Raw genomic sequence first — 15,991 nt, 5'->3', positions numbered from 1 at the left:
CTGAAAAGCTAAAATATTCTACCAGATTAACAATCCAGGCTTAATTTAAAATGTACATCATTTCAAAGTCTTTAGGGTTAACTTTAGTCCTTAGGGTCAATTCAAACCTGTTCGGGGGCGCCTGAGTGGTTCTGTCGGTTAAGTGGCCAACTCTGGGTTTCAACTCAGGTCATGATCTCATGGTCATGAGATCGGGACCCGCGTTGGACTCTGTGCTCAGCGAGTAGTCTGCTTCAGATTCTCTCTCCCTCTCCCTCTAGCTTGCGTGCTCTCTCAAATAAATAAAATCTTTAAACCTGTTTGAATTACCCACCATTTTCATCAAAACAACCATTATCTGCCATTTTCACAGTAAGGTGATCTATAATTTGCACTAGCCAAAGGAGTCCTAGATGAATAACCCTGCCAAGTCACTGAAGGTCTAAGACAGCACTAATAAAAATATAATGCAAGTCCCTTTAAATGTTCTAGTAGCCATATGAAGGAAAAAGCAAAGGTGAAATTTCAATATATTTTATTTAATCTGATATATCAAAAATAGTATTGTTTTAATATATGATGAATATAAAAATCACTGATGAGCTATTTTACATATTTCTCTCCAACGAGGTCCTTGAGATCCAGTGTGCATTTTATACGAACAGCACATCACAATTCAGACTGGCCACATTTCAAGTAGTCAGCAGTTACCTGCAGGTAGCAGTGGCTACCTTACTGGACAGCACAGCTCTAAGGCTTTAGGATTTTCATTCAATTAAAAGGCTAAGACCTACAACTCTTAGATTCTATAATTCAGTATCTCCTTTGAGGGTATACAACTGATTAGGCACAGGGTCTGGCACAGACTAGGTATTCAATGAACATTTGTTAGGTGAAATAGAAAAGAAAAATGAAATTCACTGAATTTAATGGTAAGAATGACCTTAAGTCATCAAATCTGCTTGTATTTACAGAAATGATGACACGTTTCCCACCAGGAAATGATACTTCAATACTTGAGGGGCTAACCATATTCAGAACACTTGATAGCTATTTAACTGTCATCAAAAAAGAGTTTCTGAAGCACCCAAAAGCTTAACTCAAGCTTCTCTAGTGGTTCCAAAGAACAGTTTTATTCATTTCTCAACCCTAATTTCAAGTCTTTAAAATATAAGGATAATACAACTGCCTTCTTACGAAGAAGAAAAGGCGACAAGGGTAAACAAAAACAAAGACGCTTCAGGCGTCAAGCAAGAGTTTGGGTTCTGTCCAGTTCTGAGCTCTTGGGAGCTGCTAGCTCTCCGCCAGCTCTGTCCACCTTTAAAACCTCAGGAGCCACCAACGCCAAAGTTACCATTAATTTCACTACTACTGCTATCAGATACCATTTACTGAACAACTGTGCCCTCCAAGGTAGCTGTGATTACCTCTAGCTTACAAATAAGAAAACAACCTCAGGGCGCCTGGGTGGCTCAGTCGGTTAAGCGTCTGCCTTCAGCTCAGGTCATGATCCCGGGCTCCTGGGATTGAGCCCCGCATCGGGCTTCCTGCTTGGCAGGAAGCCTGCTTCTCCCTCTCCCACTCCCCCTGCTTGTATTCCCTCTCTTGTTATGTCTCTGTCAAATAAATAAATAAAAATCTTTAAAAAAATAAAAAATTTTAAAAAATAAGGAAACAACCTCACAGAATGGGCATATGGCAGAATCATGACTCAAATCCAAGCCTGCCTTCTCCAAAGGCTGTGTTCTTTCCACCATGTCACTGGTAGGTATCAAGGACACTGCCAGTAGGGTGAGGATGAGCGCCTTTCTTTGGGGGAAAAAAGACAAGAAACCCCCATCAACTTATCATCCAAAAAGGGGGTTACAGGGGTGGGAGGTGAAGGGCTGAGAGGGGTGCAAAGAACCGTTGTATAAATAAGCTGTTGCAGGACATGTAAGAGGCAGAGCTAAAAGGACAAAATTTGCCCTTAAGAGTTACAAATACTTGCCTTTGAAAATAACATATTAAAAATCATCTTTAAAATCAGAGCCAACAACTTACCCACAAAGATGGCTACCATCTGAAAAGATGATTTAAATTTTACTTATTTATTTGACAAAGAGAGAGAGAGAGCACAAGCAAGGGGAGCAGCAGAGAGAGAGGGAGAAGCAGGCTCCCTGCTGAGCAGGGAGCCCGACGTGGGGCTCAGTCCCAGGACCCTGGGATTATGACCTGAGCCAAAGGCAGACGCTTAACCAACTGAGCCACCCAGGCGTCCCCTGAAAAGATGATTAACAGCAGACCTACTTTTCACAGCAAATATGAAAATGTCTTCTCTTTAAAGGATTATGTACGTAATCTGAACAGTGGTTAGCACTCTGCCCTATACAAACAGTCATGCTCATAAGCACTAACTGACATGGATAATCATTAAGTATTTCACAATATATAACTCTCTGAATAATTTCCTGATGATTAAAAAAATGTTAAAATTCTTCTTTAAAAAAAGCAATTTCCTTTCTGCTGAGAGGTTAAAACAGATAGTTTACAAATAGAAAGTATTGTAGCAAGTAAGATGAGCCTGTCTCCCTAAAAAACAAAGTTTTAAAATAAAGTACTACACTACGTTTTTGCATGTAATCCCACAGCATACAACTAAGATGAAACACTGGCCTATAGTATCTTATATTATAGATTTCGATGTGATGCACATCAAAACACACCATCTATTCTTGTCCAGATATTATCAGTGTATGCAACAACTATGCTTAATAGATACGGAGTTTGTTTCTCAACCTTTTAACAGGCTGCTTCTTTTTATACAATTCTAAAGTGATGAGTGATGATCTGAAACCAACCAGAGGACTCAAGCAGTATCTGAACTGTGCTGGCTAGGCTGGCTGTGACCTAACTCCTGGGACACCCTTGAAACACCCCCACCAAAGCACAGATGGCCACAGCTGTGGCTTGTGGAGCTGTGTAGGCGGTAACCCTAGATCAAAAATAAGAAGAAATACTAAAGGCATAAACCCCACGATCATCATAGGGTTCTAAAGCCACATAAACCAAGAAGTTCTACAGGGTGGAGCCTTTGTGGTCTGTCAGCTTTGCGGGCAACTCCCAATTTCTGAGGGCAGGATGGAGAGTAGGGGGCCCAGACGCTAGGCTCAGTGGTGGAATCACTCTGAGCCTTCTTCCAGGGGTGCAGCTAGCCCCACCCCCATTCAGGAGTGCCAGCACCACAAGGTGCAGTGGGTTCTGATCCTCAGAAAGCAGCTACTGGGATTTCTCCAACAGAATTCCTCCTCCCAAACAGAGAGAAAGCTCCCCCAAAGCTCTGTTCTAATGCTGCCATTCTCCACACTCTAGAAAATGACCTCACACCTAGTGCTTTGTTTCCACAGCAAATATTTTCTGAGATCAGCAAATATGCAGGGTTGTGCGGTTATAGGCCTGAGTGTTTACTTCTGCCACATTTTAGCTCACTTCCTAAAATAATTATAGCAGAGGTTACAAACCAATGGTCTGTAGGCCAAATCCAGCCCACTGATCTGCTTGGTTTGACGACCTCAGTAGTGTTAAAGAAAAAAGCTGAGCCACATTTTTTTTTATTTTTTTGAAGATTCTTTATTTCTTTAAGTCATCTCTACACCCAAAGTGGGGTTCGAACTCACACAACCCGGAGATCAAGAGTCACGTGCTCCACTGACTGAGCCAGCCAGGTGCCCGGAGCCACACTTTAAAATAGAGAAATTTTACCTAACAACCTGGATACCCAACCTTTCTCCGAAAAAATCAGAAGCTACAGCAATAGCGGGCAACTGGCTACAGCTAAGGCATGGCTGCACCCTGTAGAAGGGACACGTACTTTCCAGCCTGCCTACTGTCCACACTCCCTAGGCCGTCCCAGACACAGAGGCCTGAGGTCGCCTCACCCACTGGCATACCAGCAGGGTCTGTGCCACCTGCAATATGTTCCATAAAAGGTTTAAAGCCAGTACTGTATCAGTCTAGTCTAGTGTGTCTCGACAGTCGGCTACTGATATGGTAATTTGGGGTACAATAATGCTTCATCATGCAAGCTTGCCCCATGTGTCACAAGGTGGTTAGCATCCTGGCCTGTAAAATGCCAGGAGCGCCCCCAGGTGGTCCCTAGAGAGACAACAGTATCTCAGGCTGACAGCCGCTGCTAGCATCTTAAGTTTGGCGAGGTGAACACTGCTGAGGTTTGAGGAAAAGTTAGCCTGGCCTTGAGAGAACTTTTAAGGAAAGGAATCATTCATTTTTCTGATTAGTCTGGCCCAGCCAATAACCAGTGAACAAAAACATGTATACTCATATAAACCTTTGGAATTTTTACCCATATTCTTGTTGCTTTGGAAGTTTTGGTTTTAGATGGTATTTATTGAGCCATATGTATGTACCAGGCACCAGGCTAAGTGCTTTGTCTCATTTAATCCCCCTTATCCCACAGGAGAGGCAAATAATATCATCCACATTTTACAAATGAGGAAATGTGAGGCTCAGAGAGAGTAAATAATTTGCCTGTAGTCACAGAGTCAAAAAGCAGCAAAGCTAGTAAACGAACATTATTCTCCTATACTTCTGGCTACATGGTAGGACTCTGATGATGTCAAAACTCTTAAAGACAGTTTATTTTTTTTTTAAAGATTTTATTTATTTATTTGAGAGAGAGAATGAGATAGAGCATGAGAGGGGAGAGGGTCAGAGGGAGAAGCAGACTCCCCGCTGAGCAGGGAGCCCGATGTGGGACTCGATCCTGGGACTCCAGGATCATGACCTGAGCCAAAGGCAGTCGCTTAACCAACTGAGCCACCCAGGCGCCCTTAAAGACAGTTTAAATCAAAACCTGATTATAAAACAGAAGGGGTTTTTGTATTAAATAGTAAATTCTTCTAGGTAAGCAGCAACAAGAAGTGGCCAGTAGTGGAGCGTAACTAATGATCTTTTACTGGTAGAGGTAAGGGTTCCAATTTCAAGATTTTTCATGCATATATGTAAAGGTGCAACTAAATGACAAGGAAGGGATAGGAATATGATACTTGTTATTTCCCCTAAATGAGCCTTCCAAATAATTTCAAAGACAATCAACCCACAGGATTTTGATTACAATGGAAACCATTCTGAAACAGTCACATATTCACTGCATCTATCTTACATATTCTCAAAGGAGATATACTACGGATCAGTATTTATATTAAAATAATCAAAAGCATTTTCATGTTAAATATAGTCCCCCAGAAACAAATAGAAGCATATTCAGTTTTTTTTGTTTTTTTTAAAAGATTTTACTCATTTATTTCAGACAGAGAGAGAGACAGCACGAGTGAGCACATGAGCAGGGGAAGGGGCAGAGACAGAAGCAGGCTCCGGGCTGAGCAGGGAGCCCACCTGGGATCATGACCTGAGCCGAAGGCAGACACTTAACTGACTGAGCCACCCAAGCGCCCCCATATTGTTTAAATTTAAAATGAGCACCTGTCCTCCCAAGTGAGTATCTGCTTGCTAGCTGCCACCTCTACAGAACCCATGATATGTGCCACTCCTGCCGCACCCCACAACCTCCCCAACAAAAATAAAAATAAAGGTACTTGGGATCTTCTCCCAATTCTGAGTATGGAAACAAAAAAGCAGGATATGAGTATTTGTTTTTTACTCTTTATTTTTTTAAAAAAATTATTTTTTGGAGAGAGAGGGGGGAGGGAGGGAGCTCGAGCCAGCAGTGGGGAGGGGCAGATGGAGAGAATCCTGAAGCAGACTCCCAGCCCAGTGGGGAGCCTGACACGGGGCTTGATCCCACAACCTAGGAGATCATAACCCGAGCCGAAACTAAGAGCCAGATGCCCAACTGACTGAGCCACCCAGGTGCCCCAATTATTAGTTTTTAAGTCAGCTCTATGCACAAAATGGGGTTCAAACTCATGACCCCGAAATCAGGAGCCGCATCTTCCATCGACTGAACCACCCACGTGCCCCAAAGAAGTAGGATATTAAAAAATAAAGCAAAATGCCCTTATAGAGTGGTATATGAAAAAAGAAATGGGAAAGCCTTGATTCTTACTAGAAATATTTTGTTCATTTAGGAATACTGAATTGGTGGTAGGAAAAAAATGGTATCTAGGTTAGAAAAATCAAAGGTTTCCTTTATAAAGTGACTTTAAAAATATCTCAAGAACATTCTGGAAAAGGCAAAACTATAGAGACAGTAAAAAGATCAGTGGTTGCCAGGGGTTTGTGGGGAGGGTTCATAGATGAAGCATAAGCAATTTTAAGGGGGTGAAATTATTTTGTATAATACTCTAATAATAGATACATAACATCATGTACTTGTCAAAACCCACAGAACTTTATAACACAAAGAGTGAACCCTTTTTCTTTCTGAGGAGGCAAGGAGCAAGGGAAAGGGAGAGAAAGAATCTTAAGAAGGCTCCACGCCCAGCCCGGAGCCTGATGCAGGGCTCAGTCTCATGACCCTGAGATCATGACCTGAGCCAAAATCAAGAGTCAGACGCCTAACCAACTGAGCCACCCAGGCGCCCCAAGAGTGAACCTTAAAGCATGCAAATTTAAGATCATTTAGTAGGTCAGGGGATCCCAGGAAGGAATAGACACCATCTGATGTAATCTAACTGTATTACAAATGCATGAAACAATGTCATTCCAGAGGGTGGGGGGGAAAGGTGCTGACCTACATAACTTTGGAAATGAGTGGCATTTGTAAGACTAAAGTAAAGGCAAAAGGAAATGTACATAAGCAATGTACTCTAGTTAATAAAGCTGTTTCCCATTGAGGTAGAAGTTAACAAAACTGATATATATCTGTATATTATTACATATGTACCAGGAGTGAACAATTAAGTACATTGATGGTGAATGGTGAGAGCCAGGTTTCTCACTGTCTGGGAAAGGTTACAGACAAGCAAGGAGAGAAGGCTAGAATGATCCATGTGGTAATGGATTAGGTTGAAGACATCAGTAAAAACTCATGTTTAGCTTAATATTGATATAGATATATAAAAACAGATACAGAGAAACATGTATAGACATGCATAAACATACAGATAGTGTATACGTGGGATTTCAGCTAACAGAACCTAGAAACACCATCCCCCCCAAAGTAGCAATGAGCCTACCTCGTACTCAGATCTTGATTTCTAATAACATTAGCATTCTCTAATAAAAGAAACCAGGGCTTTGAGGAGAAATGGCTGATTCTAGAACTAAAACAGTAAGGAGGTGCTCAAAAGGAACCCCACCCCATGATAATGGGGGCATGTTAGGGTAACACATGCGCCAACCAAAAGAGCTCATCAATGGCCAAGGCTAGAAAAATTTAAGCAACAAAACAAATAAAGTAGTAATGCAATATGACCCAAAGTATAAAATAATTATCCATAAACCTCTAATGATACAAAGAAATGACTAAATAAATGAGCAAACAGGGGAGAAGAGACAATCTCCCATTCAGAAGAATTCCCAATAATTTATGTAGAACACCTGAAAGGAGATGCCGTATAACTTCCGACTCCTTAAGTGGCGACTACACAGTGCCTTCATTCCAAACAACACAGTACAAAAGAGAATTAAAAAAAAAAAAAAAAAAGTAACATTAGAGTGGAGAATGGAGAAAGCGGACATAAACCTTCTCAGCCGGGTGACCAAAGCCAATGTTAACAGTGACAAATCATGTTGACAGTACGTACTCTTGACGTGATGTGACAAGAATATAAGAATGGCACTTTACCTCTGTGGTCTTCCCCTACAAAACCCAGAACACCAGTCTAACAATGAGAAAAACATCAGACAAATCCCGATTGAGGGACATTCTACAAAATACCTGATCAGTTCTCCTCACAACTGACAAGGTCATCAAACCAATGAAAGTCTGAGAAATTGTCACAGGAAGAAGAGCCTAAGGAGACATGACAACTAAACGTCATCCTGGCGGGATCCTAAAACAGAAAAAATACATTAGTTAAAAAGTAAGGAAAAGGGAGTGAACTATGGACTTTAGCTAATAACAGTGTTTCAATATTGGTTAATTAACTGTAACAAACGTACCATGCCAAGGTCATCTATTAATAATAAAAAGAAACTGGGTGCTGGGCATATGGGAACTCTCTGTATTATCCTCTCAGTTTTTCTGTAAAAATAAAACTGTATAAAACAATCTACTTAATTTTTAAAAATTTACCTCAAGATGATTTATGATCTCTGGCACAGGAGTCTTATTCACATCTCCAGCTCTAAAAGCACCTTCTTTTCAGTAGTCTAGAAAGGTGACAAAATGAGGAGTTAGTTATCCTTTTGCTAACTTCCTAACTCAGTATGGAAACATGACAAAAACTCAAGACTTCTGGTGCTTTTAGGTAACAGCACACAGGATGCTATACCACACTTTTAGGGCAGGTGGTTCCTTCCCAAGTATCATCACAAGCTAAATCATCTTCTTTTCTTTTAGATCACAAGTATTTTCTACAGTAACAAAATTCTACATTATCCCAAGAAGACAGCAGCAGTCCAGAAAAATAAAAAAATAACCCACGATTTGTTTTCTTAAGGCTTTTGTAGCACACCTGGTTGTGACGTAGCATCCTGAGCCCCCATCTATTTATAGAAAAAAGGATGAAGCCCAGGCCCTGCAAGCATGTAGGAAACTTTAAATTGTACGGCCAAAATAATAAGTATCTTTTTTTAAAAAATGCTAACTGTAATATAACCCATTTCTGTTCCATGAAGAGCAATTTATATAAAGAACAGTAACCTGACTGGCTTATTTTGACAGATGAGCACTCTCTCTCCCCATCATTCAGAAACTACAATAGTCCCCTCTTACACGTGGTTTCGCCTCCTGCAGTTTCAGTTACCCGTGGTCAACTGGAGTCAGAAGCAGAGGATTCACCTTTCAACATAGCATCAGAAGATCAACAGTGACCTAACGCTATGTCACAGTGCCTATGCCACTCATCCCACTGTAGATCAATAGGCATTTTATCATCTCACATCATCATAAGAAGGGTGAGTACAGTACAATAAGCTTTTTAAAAATATTTTATTTATTTATTTCAGAGAGAGAGAGAGAGCAAGAGCAGGAGAGAGGGGAAGAAAGAGAAGCAGGCTCCTGGTTGGGCAGGGAGCCCAACGCAGGGCTCGATCCCAGGACCCCAGGACCATGACCTGAGCCGAAGGCAGACGCTTCACTGACTGAGCCACACAGGCACCCCTAAAATAAGCTATTTCTTTTTAAGATTTTATTTATTTATTTGAGAGAGAGAGAGAAAATGAGAGAGAGCACGAGAGGGGAGAGGTCAGAGGGAGAAGCAGACTCACCGCTAAGCAGGAAGCCTGATGCGGGACTCGATCCCGGGACTCCAGGATCACGACTTGAGCTGAAGGCAGTCGCTTAACCAACTGAGCCACCCAGGCACCCCAAAATAAGCTATTTTAAGAGAGACGCCACATTCACATAACTTTCATTACAGTATACAGTCATAAATATTCTATTTTATGACTATTAATCTCTTCCTGTCCCTACTTTACAAACTTTATCACAGGTTATATACAGAAAAAAACAGAGTAGGGACGCCTGGGTGGCTCAGGCATTAAATGTGTGCCTTCGGCTCAGGTCATGATCCCGGTGTCCTGGGATCAAGCCTCGCGTTGGACTCCCTGCTCAGCGGGCAGTCTGCTTCTCCCTCTCCGGCTCCCCCGATTGTGTTCCCTCTCTCGCTGTCTCTGTCAAATAAATAAATAAAATCTTAAAAACAAAACAAAACATAGTATTATGGGGTTTGGTACTATCTGCAGTTTGGGGGATCCACTGGGTATCTTCGAACGTATTCCCTATGGATAAAGGGGGGGAACTACCATACCTTCATCCCAGTAAACCTAATAATCCAATGTCAACTTTGGATTTGATAACCACAGGAGAGTTAACATACCCTGTTTATCTGTATATTTTCAGCACTTTACCATATTTTTTTTTATTTTTTAATTTCTCAATTACTTTATCTTAAACATTACCCAAAAAATGAGCAAAAGTCCTGGGCACCTACATGAATGCTGTTTTCTACCACATGTAATAGCTTTTTCAGATCTCTGATATGACAATGCAAAATCTACCCCACATTCATGCTAACTCTCTCCCAGTGACCTAAATCACCACAGCTTTCTCCCCTTCCTAAATGCCCAAAAAGTCATGCCTTTATTACCACTATGAGCACCTAAAATAATGTTTTTTAATTTTTTCTTCTCCTCTAGGTATTATCACTGTAAATCTTGAGAACAAAAAACCAACAGTGCCTTGTGTACACTAAATACTTAGGATAAATGACAAAATACAGGATTTTACATTAATTGGGAATCAAGGTGTTTCAAGGGTTTTTTTTGTTTTTGTTCTTTTTTTAAACAAAAGGGTGTTTATTTGTAAAAAGCCAAAGGGGCTTCTCAGGCGACAGGACAGACAGGCTGGCTTCTCAGGGGTCAGGGGCATTTGGGCAGATGTGCTTGAGTAGGGGGAGGGGGTGACCTCTGAGTCACCGTGGTCTGCCCTGGGGACAGGCGGCACTAGCTCAAAGACAGGGTAAACTCCAAAGGCCTAAGCCTCCAGCAATTCCGGAACAGAATCCTCCTTGGTCAGCACTGGGGTTCATCAGTGCTGCCTGCAGTAATGCTCCTGGGATTGCTCTCTTTAGCCCAGCCACGGGGGCCGAGCATCCTCTGGGACCCCTTCTGGTGGTCTGGCAAGTGACAAAGGGCAGCTGGGCTGGCAGATGCCCCCAGGGCTGGGCTTGGTGCCCTTGTGCAGGGAGCCTCCCGAATGGAAACTGCTTATGGTTCTCAGGGGCATCCAGCAGGATGAGGAGGGCCACCCTGCGCCCGGGGACTGGTGCCCCTGCCCTGCCACTCTAGGCCTGAGGATTTCTCTGCACCCCCACCTGCCCAGCTGCCCTCTGTCGCTCTTCCTCCTGGGGATCCACCACTAGCACCCACTTGAAGATATGAAGGGAAGTGTCGCCCAAAGTCACCCAGGACCTCTCCCATCTCCAGACCTTCTCGATGGTTGCCATCCCTTTCTTGATGTCATCCTTACCCCAGCTCTAGGTCTCAGTCCACACAGTCCAGCCAGCCATGCTGGCAGGGCCAAGGTCGAGGCTGCGGCTGGGCTGCCTCCCGTCCGGCGGGCTCAGGCTCAGCACTGGACCCGGGTGCCGCTCTCTTGGCCTGCCGTCCCTCCCTCCAAGGTCTTCATTAGGTCAATTCTTAAATGGCATTATTTAAAAAGAAAGACAGGACAACTGACTGGTAACACATGCTAGAGGCAGATCATATCCACATTTTATTAAAGAGGTTACTTAGAACGGTGTTTTTCAAATGGTAAGTTGTGGCCTATTAGTGAATTGTGTAATTAATTTATTGGGTGATGACAAGTATTTAAGAAAAAAAAGAAATGTCATAGAAAGTATCAGAGTGCTTTATACGCAGTAATGGTCAACAGTGGTTCAAAAAACTTGTTTGAGGTGTGGATATGTATTAAATCATGATTTAAATGTGTTGTTTTTTATTTTTTTGTTTTACTGTGGGTTGCTATGAGAAATACTGACTTACAATATAGCAAGGTATTATAGGTTATGTAAGAAAGAATATTTACTACCTTTCCATTTTACTTTTATCTGAATAGATGGCAGCTTTCTAACCAAATGGAGCTGAGAAACATCCGGATATAAAAGCCAAAACATCTCTTTATGTTATGAATTTTTGTGTGACTTTATCTTTCTCAAATGCAGCCTCGATGTGTTTTGTGTGGCTCCCTCACATACTACGGGAGCTTCCTGCCATCTAAAAAGATTTTTTTTAAGTAATCAGTTTCCTAAACCCAGAAATTCAAGATCACAAACTATGGGAATTTCCTACTGGAAAGGTAGGAAAGATGAACAAAAATATCATTTATAATCATTTATTTAACAATGACAAACCTGATAATCCTCCCAAATCCACTGTTCATTCATTTAACAAAATCTGAGCACACAGCTTAGAGGTAGAGAAGACCCATGCCCTCAAAGAAACACAATGACAGAGTAGAGTGGGATTAAGTCCTATAAGTTGTCAGATACAGAAACAATTAAAGTAAGACAAGGAAAAAGAGCATGAAGGAAAGCTTCATTGAAGAGATGACATTTAAGCTAGGTTGCAAAGAACAGGATTTTTTGAAATAAAAACAATAGAAATAGAAAGTTGGAAGGAACTCTACACATCATGTAACCAAGTGGCTCCCAGGTGGGGATGATTTTGCCCAAAAAGGCACATTTGAAAATGTCTGGAGACAATTTTAGTTGTCATAGTGGAGAGAGATGCTACTGGCATTTGGTAGGCAGAGGCCAAGGACACTGCTCAACATCCTACAGGCACAGGACAGCCCCTGAAACCAAAGAATTATCTGGCCCCAAATGTCAATAGTGCCAAGGTTGAGAAACCCTGAATCCAACCTCAGTACAATCCCCTTGTTTTACACAAGAAGGTAACTGAAGGCCACAGGGATTTTAAAATTTGCTAAAAAAGCTAAATTTATAAAACAGGCCTCATAACATCTTGTCCAGTGTTTAATTCACAACACACACCCACACGTTATTATACTAGGAAACAGATGTTTTAAAAGAGTGGGAACGTTTGTATAAGGTGGAAAAACAAACTATCTAGATAGAAATCAAAGGTGATATTATTATACAGTCTTTCTTGAAACAGATCAATGGCTCAAAGCAAGAATGATGCTACAATACTTTAAAAAATTATACCCGTATTTGTTTATAATACTAGATTTATCATCTATACAACTCGGTTGTTGAACACAGACCTGTAAGAAAAATTACAATAAAAACTAGGAAGTTGGAAGATCAGCATATGCACACATCACACTCAGTTACTCCTGAGGGCAGGTCTTTGAAGCTCTACTGAGCTCCAGCCACAACCACTGGGTGTCTGGAACCTGGGTGGGATTTGCCCCTTTAATTCAAAATCAACTGCTAAATTACCCTTCCGTTGGCTGTTGAGGTTTCTAATTAAAACAATGAAATCTACAAAGACCTCCTTAGGGTCCTGAATTAGGGCCTGGACGTCTGAGGTTACCTGGACATCTTCTATTTTCTCATCCTTGCTATTCAATGCACGAAAGGGATGGGAGTGAGGGGGCAAGATAAACAAACACGTTAACAGCAATACAGGTTTCAAAAAAGGTTGTTGTTCTAATAACTACGGAAATAAAGATACATATATATAGATACACACTCCTTACCTCCAATGTTTCAAATGATGAAGCTTCAACTAAGATACCTTGTCCAGTTTGACACACAACAATTCACGGTGAAAAACTTGAGAGAAGGCTGCAGACACTATCCTAAAAAAATGAAAGACCCAACAGGTAAGATTTCAACTATGAAAGGTTTAAAGAAAAGAGCATGAGCAAGTTATACAGCAAATAAATGTAAGGTCATGAAAGAGAAAGCAGCTGTTCGTACTGCTTTACTACCTGAAATTCCAGAGAATAAAGTTGACGTTCCAACAATACTAAAAGAAAGTTCACCTGACTGTATCAGTCACCGTGTTCCCCTTCCCACTAAGTCATTTCCAGTACCTAAGGGAGAGCCGGCAACAGCAGAGAGTTAGGGTTAGGGCAAAGCTTTTCTGACGTTTCGTCTTCACAAAGAGCTAGCAAGAGGAACTTTAACTGCATTCCTGGCAAACCATCAGGGATCCCTACAGCTCCCCATTTATACTAGCCATTAAAATTTAATGGGTTTGGGGGCACCTGGGTGGCTCAGTCGGTTAAGCAGCTGCCTTCGGCTCGGGTCATGATCCCGGGGTCCTGGGATCGAGCCCCGCATCGGGCTCCCTGCTCAGCGGAGAGCCTGCTTCTCCCTCTCCCTCTGTCTGCCGCTCTGCTTACTTGTGCTATCTCTGTTAAATAAATAAATAAGTAAAATCTTAAAAAAAAAAAAATTAATGGGTTTCAGGCTCTTTAAGAGCCATAGGTCTTAAAATTTAAATGACTCCATACCAAGTCTAAGTTATTCTCTGGTAAAGTAAAGGAAATTTTTAGGTTTCCACACCCCAAATGAGCACCACACCCTCACTGCAAAGCCCAACAGCAAACAGGGTATATGGTTCTTTGTCACCTGCTATACCTTCTCAATAGAATTACAACTGCTCACTAAAGAATGGGAGGCCCTCCCCATAACCCAACTCACAGAGTCATTCATCTATCACTCAAAAACATGAAAAAAGAAAAATACTTGATCATAAGCCTCAGTGAAATAATAGCCTTATATAAAGAGGAAAGCAGAAATAAGTACATACCTATCAATAATTACTTTAAATGTAAATGGCCTAAAGCTCCAATAAAAAGATACAAGGTTAAGGGGTGCCTGGCTGGCTATCAGTACAGCATGTAACTCTTGATTTCAGGGTCATGAGTTCAAGCCTCATACTGGGTGTGAGGCCTACTTAATTTAAAAAAAAAAGATACAGGGTCACTCAATGAATTAAAAAAACAGGATCCATCTATACACGGTCTACAAGAGAGTCACTTTAGAACTAAAGACACATGCAGACTGAAAGTGAAGGGATGGAAAAGCATTTATCATACAAATCAAGTGAGGGAAAAAAAAGCCAGGGTAGCAGGGGCACCTGGGTGGCTCAGTCGGTTAACCACCTGACTCGTGATCTCAGATCAGGTCTTGAGCTCGGGCTGTGGGTTCAGGCCCTGTGTTGGGCTCCAGAGCCAATTAAAAACAAAAAAAAAAAAGCTTACTGTGTACAAAAGTCAGACTAGCAATACCTACAGCAGACAAAACAGACTTTAAGACTGTAGCAAAAGACAAAGAAAGGCACTACATAATGACAAAGGAAACAATGCAATAAGAGGATATAACAATTGTACGCATCTTTGCACCCAACATAGGTGCACCAAAATACATAAAACAATTATTAACAGACAGAAAGGGAGAAACGGACAGTAACAAAATAATAGTAGCAGACTTTAACACCCCACTTATATCAACAGATAGTTCATTCAGATAGAAAATGAAAAGGAAAGAATGGCTTTAAACGGCACATTAGACCAGATAGACCTAACAGATAAACACAGACCATTCCATCCAAAAACAACAGAATAACATTCTTTTCAAGTGCACATGGAACATTCTCCAGAAGATATCATGTAAGGCCACAAAACAAGTCTCAATAATTTCAAGAAAACTGAAAACACATCAACCATCTTTTCTGACAAAAACAGTATGAAACTACAAATGAATTACAAGAAAAAAGTCTGGAAAAACACAAATACATTTAGGCTAAACAACATGCTACTAAAAAACGGGTCAACCAAGAAATCAAATGGGAAATCAAAAAATACATGGAGACATATGAAGATGAAAATATGCTGGTCCAAAATCTCTGGGATGCAGTAAAAGCACTTCTAAGAGGGAAGTTTATAGCAATACAAGCCTTCCTGAAGAAATGAGAAAAATGTCAGATAAACAACCTAACCTTACTCCTAAGAAAGCTAGAAAAAAACAAGGCCCAAAACTAGTAGAAAGAAGTAAATAAAGGTTACAGGAAAAATAAATGACATAGAGACTAAAATTACAATAAAAAAAGATCAATGAAACCAGGAGCTGGTTCTTGAAAAAGATAAAATTGATAAATCTTTAGCCAGATTCATCAAGAAAAAGAAGAGAGCTCAAATCAATAAAATCAGAAATGAAAGAGTAGTAACAACTGACACCACAAAAACACAAAGGACTGTAAGAGACTACCACCAAAACTATGCAGCATGAAAATGGACAACCTAGAAGAGATGGCTAAATTCCTAGAAACATATAATCTTCCAAAACTGAATCAGGAAGAAATAGAATATTTGAACAGAATGATTACTATAGTAGCAATAAAACTGAATTAGTAATCAAAAAACTTACAAAAAACAAGTCTAGGACCAGACAGCTTCACAGGTGAATTC

General features: G+C 41.0%; 1 protein-coding gene and 1 pseudogene across 6 annotated transcripts in view; both read right to left on the bottom strand.

The window, feature by feature from the left end:
* The window catches only part of TAB3 (TGF-beta activated kinase 1 (MAP3K7) binding protein 3), a 56,299-nt gene extending 42,939 nt beyond the window's left edge, over positions 1 to 13,360 (bottom strand). For 5 of the 6 annotated variants that reach the window (XR_015769469.1, XM_088028837.1, XM_088028841.1 and 2 more), the window contains exons 1-3: positions 13,271 to 13,360; positions 8,177 to 8,253; positions 7,820 to 7,934 (exon numbers count right to left, since the gene is read on the bottom strand). Coding sequence is in view for 1 of the 6 variants with exons in the window: in XM_088028840.1 (XP_087884966.1) it covers positions 7,820 to 7,852 (33 nt within the window). In the remaining 5 variants the exon portion in view is untranslated. Of the gene's footprint in view, positions 1 to 7,819; positions 7,935 to 8,176; positions 8,254 to 11,074; positions 11,165 to 13,270 lie in introns of those variants that run through there. The other variant, XM_088028838.1, reaches the window with a different exon arrangement.
* LOC114202142 (B-cell CLL/lymphoma 7 protein family member C pseudogene) lies at positions 10,458 to 11,114 on the bottom strand (annotated as a pseudogene).
* Positions 13,361 to 15,991: the final 2,631 nt, after the last annotated feature.

This window comes from Eumetopias jubatus, unplaced genomic scaffold, assembly GCF_037043125.1.
Source record: "Eumetopias jubatus isolate StellerSeaLion01/CBP00866 unplaced genomic scaffold, mEumJub1_p1.0 scaffold_11, whole genome shotgun sequence".
NCBI classification, from domain to species: Eukaryota; Metazoa; Chordata; class Mammalia; order Carnivora; family Otariidae; genus Eumetopias; species Eumetopias jubatus.
The sequence above is the reverse complement of the archived record's forward strand: the minus strand, read 5'-3'. Positions and strand labels throughout refer to the sequence as shown.